Source organism: Rhizophagus irregularis, chromosome 1 (assembly GCF_026210795.1).
Source record: "Rhizophagus irregularis chromosome 1, complete sequence".
NCBI lineage: Eukaryota > Fungi > Glomeromycota > Glomeromycetes > Glomerales > Glomeraceae > Rhizophagus > Rhizophagus irregularis.
Window position 1 is genome coordinate 377,177 of NC_089429.1, and position 12,242 is coordinate 389,418.

Here is a 12,242-nt window from a genome sequence, read left to right on the forward strand (position 1 = left end):
TAGAATGAATTTGGGAGAATAATATAAATAAAATATATGAGAAAAAATACAAAAAAAGGTATTTGTGAAGAAATATATCTAATAATTCCAATTAAGTTTACCTTTTACTGGAACATATCTACACATGTCACCAACAATAAAAAATTATTTGTTATAACTTATTATTCTATGCAACTATATACGTTTTTATGAGTTTTTCTGAAGTTGATTTAAGAATTCACTTAAAAAACAACTTTATAAATAAAAGGTGTCAGTGGTATATTGTTTTTGAAATTCATTAAAACAAACGATCTCATTATCTTTTCAAAATTTTAATTAATTACTCATTCAGTAGTCTCGCATTCATAAATTGGCGTTAGTGCATAAACGCCTGTTATTTGATATAAATGAAGTATCGGGTCGTTGATGTTATCTATATTATCAAGATCAAATAACGAATCTCTAAAAGAGTATTCGTAATTATTCAACAATTTCATGTATTTTTCACCGATCATGGGAGAAATTGGTCTTGCCAACGGTTGTATATTTATCGCATTGCGTACCTTTAATTAACATAAAATGCATAAAAAGTTAAATATCGAAAAAAGATCGATAATATGAATTAGTTTTTATATCTTACCTCTTCCTCCCTGATCTTTGATATTCTTTGTTCATCAGCTTCCTTCTCTCGGAATCTCCTGTGTTCGTCAGAAATATGACGTTCTTCCATAGTATCAGAAAAACCAATTGGTTCTGTTGGTGGAGGACATTCAGGTTTCCTAGGAATTTCTGGCTCAAAATTGAGGAGAGGCTGTGCATGGAATGGCTTAGGTTTTGTTATGGCCGGTGAATATGGAAAATTAAATATCGAAAAAAAGATCGATAATATGAATTAGTTTTTATATCTTACCTCTTCCTCCCTAATCTTTGATATTCTTTGTTCCTCAGCTTCCTTCTCTCGGAATCTTCTGTGTTCGTCAGAAATATGACGTTCTTCCATAGTATCAGAAAAACCAATTGGTTCTGTTGGTGGAGGACATTCAGGTTTCCTAGGAATTTCGGGCTCAAAATTGAGGAGAGGTTGTGCATGGAATGGCTTAGGTTTTATGGCCGGTGAATATGGAAAGTTAAATATCGAAAAAAAGATCGATAATATGAATTAGTTTTTATATCTTACCTCTTCCTCCCTGATCTTTAATATTCTTTGTTCCTCAGTTTCCTTCTCTCGGAATCTTCTGTGTTCGTCAGAAATATGACGTTCTTCCATACGAGTATCAGAAAAACCAATTGGTTCTGTTGGTAGAGGACATTCAGGTTTCCTAGGAATTTCGGGCTCAAAATTGAGGAGAGGTTGTGCATGGAGTGGCTTAGGTTTTGTTATGGCCAGTGAATATGGAAAGTTAAATATCGAAAAAAGATCGATAATATGAATTAGTTTTTATATCTTACCTCTTCCTTCCTGATCTTTGCTATTCTTTGTTCCTCAACTTCCTTCTCTCGGAATCTTTTGTGTTCGCCATAAATATGACGTTCTTCTATACGATTATCAGAAAAACCAATTGGTTCTGTTGGTGGAGGACATTCAGGTTTTCTATGAATTTCGGGCTCAAAATTGAGGAGAGATTGTGCATGGAGTGTCTTAGGTTTTGTTATGACCGGTGAATATGGTTCAGTCAGCTTTGGCTTTGGTACTTTTGGTATTTCGCGTTCTTCTGTAGGTAATATACTGAACAATAATCAAATACATTAATAATTAATTACCCGGCTTATGAATGATTTTCGCATTTATTTTATTTATTAATTAGTGAAGTATAACTACGTAGTGGGTTTAGACCTATCTTTAATGCGCAAGTACGGAGATTTTGGTACAGTTAAGGTATTTGAACGTACTTTACCAGACTTTTTTTTTTAAAGGAAAAAATTGCGATTGTTAGCCTCAAAATCACGATATTGATTTTGAAACGTATTATCATCTGATACCTTAGCATCGAATCTGGTTGGATTTTCTAAAAGTGGTGATTTGGGGGAATTTTCTTTATTACGAGATTTACTGGCCCGCAATTCAGTATAAAATTTGAAAGGCTTTGGTACTGTTGGTACGAACGCACGTTTCTAATAGACGAATTATATTATTATAAACGCGTTAAAATGATAATATGATAATCCACTTCAAATTTATAATAATTACTTGTATTCCACCGCCACTCTTTTTAGCTAAATAATTTTTAGTTTGTGGCGATTGAGTCCTTGACATGACCCGATTAAGATTATCTTCAAACTTTTCGGCCGTTTTTTTTTCAGTTTTTGTTACTAAATAATTTTTATTTTGTGGTGTTCGAGTATTTGACGCTACTGACATGACCCGACTAAGATTACATTCAAACTTTTCGGCCGTTTTGTTTTCAGTTTTTGTTACTAAATAATTTTTATTTTGTGGTGTTTGAGTCCTTGACGCTACTGACATGGCCCGACTAAGATTACATTCAAACTTTTCGGCCGTTTTGTTTTCAGTTTTTGTTATTAAATAATTTTTATTTTGTGGTGTTTGAGTCCTTGACGCTACTGACATGGCCCGACTAAGATTACATTCAAACTTTTCGGCCACTTCAAGTTTGTCGTTATTAAAATTAGTTGCGTCCATATTTTGTTTTCAGTTTTCGTTATCAAAAATCAGTTTAGAGCAACAAGTTTTGTTTCAGTTTTTGTTACCAAGAATCAGTTTAAAACAAAGTCAACAAGGTTTGTTTTCAATTTTTGTCACCATCTGTACTTAAAAGGGACTTGTTGATCACACACGTATAGCATGCAGATCATAATTACTATTGGCTAATTTATCATGTTTATTTACTATGCTCACACGTATGACGTAAGGTTTTTATTCTGACCAAAATATCAAAGCGAATAAACAAGTTTTTAATTGGTCCGTTAATATTAATGTTACACTATGATTTTACTATAATTCAGTTATAACTTATAACTGACTAAACTGAGGTAAATACATTATCAGTTATACTATTGAAATAACCCTTGGTAAAACTGTTAAATTACAACCTAGATCCAGTGTTCCACAACTTGAACCATACCTACATGTTACACAAAGTTAGTACATTGGTTTGTAACCTTTAAAGGCTATAAAATTTTATTAAGCTTGGTCTTTTTCTTTAATAAAATGTTTCCAGAATTCACGTGAGCAAGGTTAAGAACTAAATGGATGATCTTTTCCTTGTAATTTTTGTGAAACTTGTAAAATATGCAAAGAGTAAAATCTGGTGTTTTAACGTAGCGATTTTTTTTTGGACTATAAAAAAATATATCTATCCATCCCTCTATCTCATCTTAGTAATTTTCCTGAGTTGAGCGCGCTTATCTGATTTTCTTACGGCACTTGTCCTATCAAATACTGATGGTATGATAAATTCATTATCTTCTGATTGGCGAAAATTATGTCCAATAACAAGATTTGACAAATTTAACATTTTTTTATTAATTGATGTGTAAGTTGTATCAAATTCCTGATTTTTTGAAACATAAGGGTATTTTATTAACTCAACGTTAGTATTTGTAGGATTTGAAAGAATAAAATCGAAATTAATATTGTATCTACACAACCATCCATCAGATTTTCAACTTGTAATCACATCTTTCTAATTTTTTTTGGATACAATTGATAATAAGTGATGGTTTTCCATTAGATGGATAATATTTGACAAGTAAAAGAATCATTCTTTAATCCTGTCATGTCGGGGAGAGTTGCAAAAATATCGCAATCTGCTTCTTTATCTTGAATCATTTCCATGATATTTGATGGTAATATATATCATATATATATATATACAGTATATCTCATTAGATTTCTAGGATAAGTTGATGAACTGTATCCATAACTATACGTAAAGTACAAATATTCCCTATATTAATAAATAAATAACTATTTTTTTATTCAGGTTGCTGTAGCGTATTTTTTTTCTCCTAACGAACGATTGCAATAAATTGTTTTAAGATTCCTAAAGAAATACTTATAAACTTTATTTTTTTTTATCCTCTTTAGCCAACTAAATAATCACCATATATGTAATTTTAAACTTACTTATATTAAACGTCCATTTATTCTATTCATTATTTTCCAAAATTTTTTACTACACAATCTATAAAAGATTCTTTTTTTAATAATGCCATTTTAATCAATTATGATTTAACAATTACTTTAGATGACCTGAATTTCCCCATTTTTTTTGTTCACAAATATGGAACATGCATTGAAGTTCTAAATGGGCTGATACATAATTCGTCTATTACATGCTAATTTGATCTATTTAAAACCCTTCTATCGAAAAATATGAAAGCGGAAAATGAAAAAATTTATTAGTCGGAAGTGACGAAGGACTATATATTATTATGCGAAAGTTACGTTATTGATGCATTATTAAGTAAAATAAACTCATGCAGTCATATGTGATATTTTTCCCCGTTTCCTATTATATACATATATATATGGAGGTTTAGAAAACGTTAAAGAATCAAATTCGGTAACAAAATTTTTTTTTTGGATTCAAATATTTAAAAATATGTAGTGTAGTTCTTTGATTGTGACAGAAATCCCGTACACTTTATAGAAGACATTTTTAAGATGTCTTCTGTTATTTCTATAAAAACACCGTAAAATGAAGCACTTTTTTCCGTTAAAATAATAAATTCGAATCCTTCCATTTTAAAGAAAATTAAATAGAACGCATAAATTATCAGAAATTCGTGTTGAACTCAAGTTCATTAATACGCTATTTTTAAGAAAGAAAGAAGATAATGATTATTACGATATTATAGAAAAGGACGAATAAGAAGAAAATTCAATTAGATGATATTATTGATAAGAGCAAGAAAGAAGAAACTATATATTTAGAAAAGAGAATTTATTGGAATGATCTAAATAAAAAATGTCATTTAGAATGTGGACGTATCATGAGTTTTGATGGATTTCAGAAAAAGAGATTGTGAACTAGAAGAAATTGATTCAGCTCAATTTAAAATAATTGAATTTAATTCATGGAAGATTGGATGATAAAAACAAATTTATTTTCTGGAGTTGATATTAACGCACGGAATTTTGTAGGATTTTACATGACGATTTACGTGATTTACGCAATAAAACCCTTAAATCTATTGGAAAAACAATCCTTTATAGGGATATTTTGAATTGCGATTATGATTTAAGTACCCGGAGATTTCTGAAGGATTGAATTAAAAGATGATATCCCAAAGGATATTATTCGAAATAAAGAGGCTGATTGTGATATTTTTGTGGCTATTGTTGATGCTGATGAGAATTCAAAAAAAGTAATTATTAACTGCCATATTAAAAAATTAGAAGAATCAAAAGAGCTTATAATTCATGGTATCCAAAAAAATTTTCGACCATGTCAATGCAAATTGAAAATTGATCTGATGATTATTGGTTATGACACTTTAGTTCCATTCTTTCAGACACTAGTCTCGAATTAATAAGAAATTCTTATATTTCAAAAATCTGGAGTTTGATACTATAAAATTATCTCAATCAATAGAAAGAAGTATTCCTTACTTTGGAATTCCTGTGTTAGACAAAGACAAATCGACTCGTCAAATACTGTCATTGGACATAATTTTCGCCAATCAGAAGATAATAAATTATATATAGATATATTTGCTATAGTCTAAAAACAAATCGCTATGTTAGTTTGCCAGATTTTACCTTTCATATTTATAAATCGCGTACGTTTGATTTTAAAATATTTAAAAAGCCATTCATTAATTTTCATAAATCGCGTACGTTTGATCAATCGATTAACATAATAGATTTTAGTCCAAAATATATAAGTTTATTCTTATCAAAAGATAATTATAAACCAATTTTATTAAATCAAAAAACAAAGCAAGTTAAAATTAAATATATTAATTGTAAATGCAATAATCTTCACCGAATTTTTGACTTGTTGAAATCCTGTATTCTCAACCCCTCCATCCGTAATATTGGCAAAGATAGGATAAAGTTTTCATTCATCCTGTTGGTTAAGGCTGAAATTTCACTTGATTGGGAGGAAATGGTTCTATGATATCAACATTTTTTTCCACAATCAAAAAATGGGCATGAAAGGTATGGCCACAGCTGAAGATAGTAATTACCTTCAGAGGTTATTTTAAAATTTCATTATTACATTCAGAACATTGCTCTAGCTCTAGAATTTCTTTATCCCTGAGAATATCGTCTTCAAGATATTGTAAGCAAACTTCCTATAGGTTGTCAGATTTCGGAGTTTTACCTGTTTTTCTCAATGTCCTGCTTTGTTTCGAAGCTGACATATTGGATACACTAGCTTTATCAATACCTCTTGTCATCCCATTTTATTTATAGCACTTGTAATTTTCGCAGGAGAAAAAATTTCCCGGATTTTACCAGCAATTATGCACTGCATTTTGTCATTTCACTAATCCCCTTGCGAATCAATAAAAATGACTTCAGGATTAGCATACACTTCCCCGAATCCCATATGCGAAATAATGATTGCTTGAAAAATGTCTATATTCGAATATTGTTTTTATTAGTATGATACTAGCTAACTAGCACGCCCGGAGACATGACACGGCAAAAATTGAGTCAGAAAAAAAAAGTAATGTGCGATTCGCACGTCACACAGCTTGGCAAGATATTTTCCTGATATCATAAAGTGGTTTCACATGACTGGCTATACTCAATAACGTATGAGTAGCGGGAAGAAACTCTCATTTTATGAGTTTTTCTCTTTAAACTCACTTCATTAATTTTGTTTATCTCAATATAACTTTGTATCACTTTATTTAGAATAAAAACCAACATATTTTTTTCAGCAATTTTCGTGGCCATTCTGCTATGGCGAACCCGGCTTTAGTAGACGACCCCGTTTTTGGCATTGAAATTGAATGAGAAATTTTATTCATAAATATTAGCATATAAGAATTTTTTTGACTATATTAATACAATATATCATGCCGAATTTCTTACCAAACAATCAGGATAGTCCAGCTTATAAGGAGCTGGAAGGCGCTTTGCTAAGGCAAAACTACTTTGAAAAATGGCATATATTTAGGGGATGGAAGCATGGATGTAAGGTTTGCGAGGAATGTGATCATCACTCACATCTATATTGCAAAAGGTGTAAGAAGGTTGCGGAAGGAATTAAGTAATTTGATCAATAAAGCAATGGTGCAAATTTACCAGACATTTTATAATTTTTTCACATGGGAAGCAAAGTGTGCTATTATTTTTTCGATCAAGCTTCATTATAGCTTGATAAAATCAATGCGCAGTAATATTATAGTAATCATTACATGTATCACAGGAACAAGTAATTGCACATTCTCAAACTTTCTCGCACATTCTCAAAAATTATGTATAGCCTCTTGATGATCCTTATATATGGATAGCATTAAGTTCTTTATTATTAAATTAAGGGGATGCGATTTTCGGGATGCGATCATATTAATGTAATTTTCCCCAAAGTATATTCCAAGATTGATCCTGCAAATTGTATAAAAAAATGATGTCCTAGTTAGTAAATCTTTTTATCTGAATATAAGCAAGAATCAAGGAAAAATCAAACGAAAATTCTAATAAAATTAATAAAATTTAAAACTGCCGTTATTTGCATCATCAATATTTACAATCAAACAAACTCGTATATTCCGCAAAGTAAATAATAAAGTAAGTTAGTTTATTGCTCGGCTAGCTTCTTGAAACATGTCATCACAATGTTAATCGATTTTCCCGCCTCTATAGATGTTCCAAAATAAAACGGACGTATTACTCTTCTTGTTATATATCGGCATTTTGATCTTCGCCGAGAAAATCGTGATTGTCGGCACGTGTCAAATCAGCACAGTAAAATTGTGGATGTCCGTCACATGCTTTATATCAAACAGCTGGCACAGTAAATCAAACAACTCCTCTTGCCATTATTTACGTAATATCATGCTTTCGATACAAAAACCATTAAGCAACAATTTTTTCAAATATTTGACGGACTTAGAGTATTACAAAAATGAAATATAAAGGTAAGGGTTAAATGAAATGGATTATTAGTGTATTGTTTATTTTTTATCAAAAATTATGTAAATATACTTATTTATTTTCTGGTACTATAGGTTCGAAATTAATTCATCACGGAATAGTTCTCTTTCGGAGCTTAATCTTTTACATGATCTATGTGGGTGGGAGTGAAAAGGGTGATATAGATAGGCGAAAATATTGTATGTATAGTTGGGATAGGTTAGAGTGTAAGAAACTTATAGATAGAGATATTAGCAATAGAAACAAATTAGTTATAGAGAGAGCAAAGAAATAACTTGATGCTGGGACTCGCATTAAATGGCTTAGGATCCGCGTACTCCCTCCCTCTTTGATAGCATCATATATTTCATTTGCTTCTGATTATGTAAAGTTTCTGGTAACGATCAGAATCATGTGACTTTGACTGCGCACAGTAAAAAAATCATTTATGTAATACATACGTCATACGTGTCTTCACACGATATAATAAAAATGTCTGAAGACGCTTATACTTCTGAATCAAAGTATTGGGAACAAAATTTTATAGCGATGCCATTCTTTGATCAATCTGAAGAATGGAGCCTCTTAAACTTCCTAAAGTACCTTGACTCGGTGAAGAGTTTGGACGACCGTTCTGAAGCACATCATAAGTATAAACTTCTTTTGAATAGTATCAAGGATAATAAAGAAATGTCGGAAGAAAAAGAAAAAAGGCTAAACAGGCACTGTTAACTTACGAATCAACAGTTAAGTATTTTTTTTATTATTATTCAATATTATCGTCTAGAGGAAGGAGGAAGGAGTGTCGGTTGAGGCTGAAGAACCCTGCCATCGAGGTGGTAGGCACTCGTGCTAGGTTGAGGCTGAAAAACCTCCGTCGAGGCGGAAGGTGCACCTCTGGATTGTTTTTAGGCGCTTAAAAATAAGTACCAGACAACCTCAATAAATTCTAACAACTAACTATTTCTTTGGCTTTTAGAATGAATCCCATTCTTCCGAGATCAGAGAATTTTGGCTTCGAATATCTCTTAATGAAAAAGCTACGAAAAGTACCAAAAGAATTATCGACCAAATTAATATAGTACAAGATGAAGCGAGCGATATTTTAGTTCTCTGCAAGAGGGACAATCTTATGAGACTACGATCAGGTATTTTATTGTTAGATTTATAGCTTCTCATTATTTTTCTTTGTTGACTCAGTTGATTTTTTACATTAAATAGATTTTGAAATTGGAGAAAATACCGAAGAAGATGGTGGACTGGCAAAGGTATATAATAAATCAAGTAAACAGCGCATTGCTCAAAAATAATGACCAAACTTATGTTATAGAATAAACCTGTACGGCCATCCAACGAAGACCCTTCCAACCTTTCTAATGGTGATGACTTTTCCAAGGATGACGACCTTTTCGATGACGACCTTTTCGATGGCAACGACCTTTCCAATGATGGCGACATTTCCGATAATAACAATGATGGCTTTTCTAATGGGTTTAAATCAGAGAAAGGTGAGGAATGTGATTTACTGAGTTACGTGAACCATATTCACAGAAAATTTTAAACGAAGGTATAAAATTACCAGCTTCTAATAAACGAGAAAATGAGACCGAAAGAGACGTATCTACATGCAAAAAGGTAAGTAATTATAGGTGGTAAAAGCTACAAGAACGTAAAAGCTCATGTACATTTTTCTATATTTAGGCAAAAAAGAGCGTGAAGAATGATTCTCAACCAAGAAACGGAAGGTCATCCACCGAGCCTCTTCTCTCTTCTGATGAGAGTAACAAAGAACATAATGAAGACGATACGGAAATTAAAGTTGATCTACCAAGTATTTCAACCGAATTGCAACGTGAACCGATAGTCAAAGTATTATACATATTAAATTTTGATTCTTTTACTACATGTACCTTACGGTTTGCTTCTGTTTTTCAGTGGGAAGTTGGCCACATCAATGTGACCGATCGGTTTCGGCAGTACCAGAAGGAAATTATTAATAAGGCGGAAATGAAAGGGTTGAAATACGACAATATATACGAACTCTTGTATGTACTCTGAAAATATAACACAACGATTTTACTAAGCATCTTTTTCTTATACTTAGAGCTTTGTCATCGATTATTGTCCTCTCTTGGCCATGACCATATCCTTCCTTGTTTACAATTCAAGAATGGAAAGAAGTTACAAAAAATAATCCTTATACTGTTCAAGAATCCTCACTTTCACCAGACATTTTGTCATCTCTTAATGAAGCATCGTTTAACCATTTTCTCGAAAAGGACGCATTTATGGAAAGTGGAAAATCGAAACTAAGTAGACTAGCTGCACGATCGTTTAATGATTTGTATGTAATATAATTTTGTAATATATACATGAGATTGTAGCTTATATAATTTTTTTTCCGTCGTAGATATGACAGTATCATGAAGACTGCTCCGTTAAAATTGTCCTAAGAAGAACATTGTCTACACTTCGTCTACCCAATTGCTCGCCCATTTTTCGTTGGTGAGAAAGAATACGATTTAGTGTTAAACCGTTCTAATTCGGGCTCTAGAAAAAGACCGGACCTTTCATGTGTGGTGAATGGTGTACCGATTCTGAATTCGGAATTTAAACCTTTGGGAAATACACCGTTACAACGAATGAAGGATAGGCTGAAGGCGCAGTTAAGGGCTCGAAAATCCATTAATCAACAATTACAAAATAAGGGAGGTCCGGGCGAAGCTGTAATATTTTTAAACATGGGTAGGTGAGAGAGATTGCATGAGAATTTATTTTTATATATATTGATTTATTTTCTGCGATAATTAGGCGACTTAATGGAATCTTATTCTATGGATCTTAAGTATGACGGTTTATACCGTTCCTGGCCATTCCTCACTACCAGGCTGGTAGTTGACAAGACCATGATTCCGCTTGCAGGAGTTGCGATCCATCACTTGGTATCTTTAGAGGTATATGTCACATTTCCTTGTTTATAATAAGAAACATCACTTAATTTCATTTGCCCTTTACAATTGCAGGAGCACGTTGAACGGATAGCAAAGGATTATAAATATAGAGCATGTCGTAGTGGTAATACTACACCGATCGAGCAAATGTCTTTTATGCGTAAATTTCCAGACTCACCACAAGTAAAAAAATTGATTCATTAAATTGGGGTTGGTTCATTAATTAGATTTAGATTTGGTGTATTCAGATTAGATAGCATAAATATATCTTTACGCTTATTGCTGTCATTAACAAGTCAAATATTCTAATTGTGCATTTTTTGATATGTACAGTTCGCGAAAAAAGTAATCGGAATTACAAATGGAGCAAAAAATAAAAAACCAATGATTAAATTTTGCAAGTTAGTTGTTAAATGTGTAAACATTGTGTATATTAAGTCTCAGCCTTTTGTCTTACTTGGTTGTCTCTCAATCAATTTTTTAGTTTGAAAAAAAAATCGTTTAAAAATTTAAGAAATGAAAATTTCATAAAGATTTTAATATTGTGCTCAGAAATTAACAATATGCCTGTATATCCATAATAAAAAATTATAAACATAAAAGCACATCCATAATTAATTTATTAAAAAAATTTGTTGCTATTTTAATCAGTTAGTTTTCAATAAATTAAAATTAAAATTGACTCAAAAATCCTATAAATTTAACCACATTAAAATATTTGGATTAATAATTTTTATTTGTATATGGTGGCGGAACTCTATACTCAAAAATGTTTCAAATTTTTAGTTTATCACGTGAGAAGCACAATAGCCAATAAAAACTCACAATTTTAGACAAAAAATAGATAAAACAGATACGAACATGTGCAAAAAAGGAAAAAAAAGGAAATCGGCTTAAGAATAAAGCAGAAAGTAGTATTTATTTAAGAATAATCAAACTAAAGTGGGGTTGAATTTAGGCTTTTAAGTGAATTAAGGACATTTTAAGCCATTTTAAGCTTTAAAATAATTAAATGTCAATACGAATTATGTAAATTCTCATGAAATAAATGCATTTATGTGACTTTTTGTTTCAAATTTGGGCCAATCATATAAAAATAACCAAATTTCAAACGCTTATAACTTTTTATGTAGATATTTTTTTGAAAATCTGACCGGTAATTTAATAGTACTTGTCTTGTAGAACAAAGTTACCAGTTTATTTCTTTGAAATTCTATTTTATTAAAGTGTTGAAAGATTTATAATTATCACAATTT

The 12,242-nt window shown here is 31.3% G+C and overlaps 3 protein-coding genes across 3 annotated transcripts; 2 read left to right on the forward strand and 1 right to left on the reverse strand.

The window, feature by feature from the left end:
- Window positions 1-323: 323 nt before the first annotated feature.
- OCT59_000057 (uncharacterized protein) lies at window positions 324-2,702 on the reverse strand (the record flags this gene model as incomplete). The annotated part of the gene is made up of 8 exons (XM_066138569.1): window positions 2,168-2,702; window positions 1,960-2,091; window positions 1,799-1,878; window positions 1,429-1,705; window positions 1,157-1,345; window positions 890-1,075; window positions 620-805; window positions 324-542 (listed from the first exon to the last, which is right to left on the reverse strand). Exons 1-8 carry the CDS (start codon window positions 2,618-2,620, stop codon window positions 324-326), a joined length of 1,722 nt encoding a protein of 573 aa, XP_065988051.1. The 5' UTR covers window positions 2,621-2,702.
- Window positions 2,703-8,527: 5,825 nt separating this feature from the next.
- On the forward strand, window positions 8,528-10,176 carry OCT59_000058 (uncharacterized protein; the record flags this gene model as incomplete). The annotated part of the gene is made up of 9 exons (XM_066138570.1): window positions 8,528-8,634; window positions 8,724-8,781; window positions 9,015-9,183; window positions 9,257-9,303; window positions 9,366-9,543; window positions 9,618-9,670; window positions 9,737-9,904; window positions 9,971-10,080; window positions 10,140-10,176. The coding sequence occupies 9 exons, from the start codon at window positions 8,528-8,530 to the stop codon at window positions 10,174-10,176; spliced, it is 927 nt and encodes a 308-aa protein (XP_065988052.1).
- A 147-nt stretch (window positions 10,177-10,323) lies between these two features.
- Window positions 10,324-11,567, forward strand: OCT59_000059 (uncharacterized protein; the record flags this gene model as incomplete). Its single annotated transcript, XM_066138571.1, has 7 exons — window positions 10,324-10,379; window positions 10,446-10,481; window positions 10,590-10,780; window positions 10,847-10,989; window positions 11,059-11,169; window positions 11,320-11,387; window positions 11,471-11,567. 7 exons carry the CDS (start codon window positions 10,324-10,326, stop codon window positions 11,565-11,567), a joined length of 702 nt encoding a protein of 233 aa, XP_065988053.1.
- Window positions 11,568-12,242: the final 675 nt, after the last annotated feature.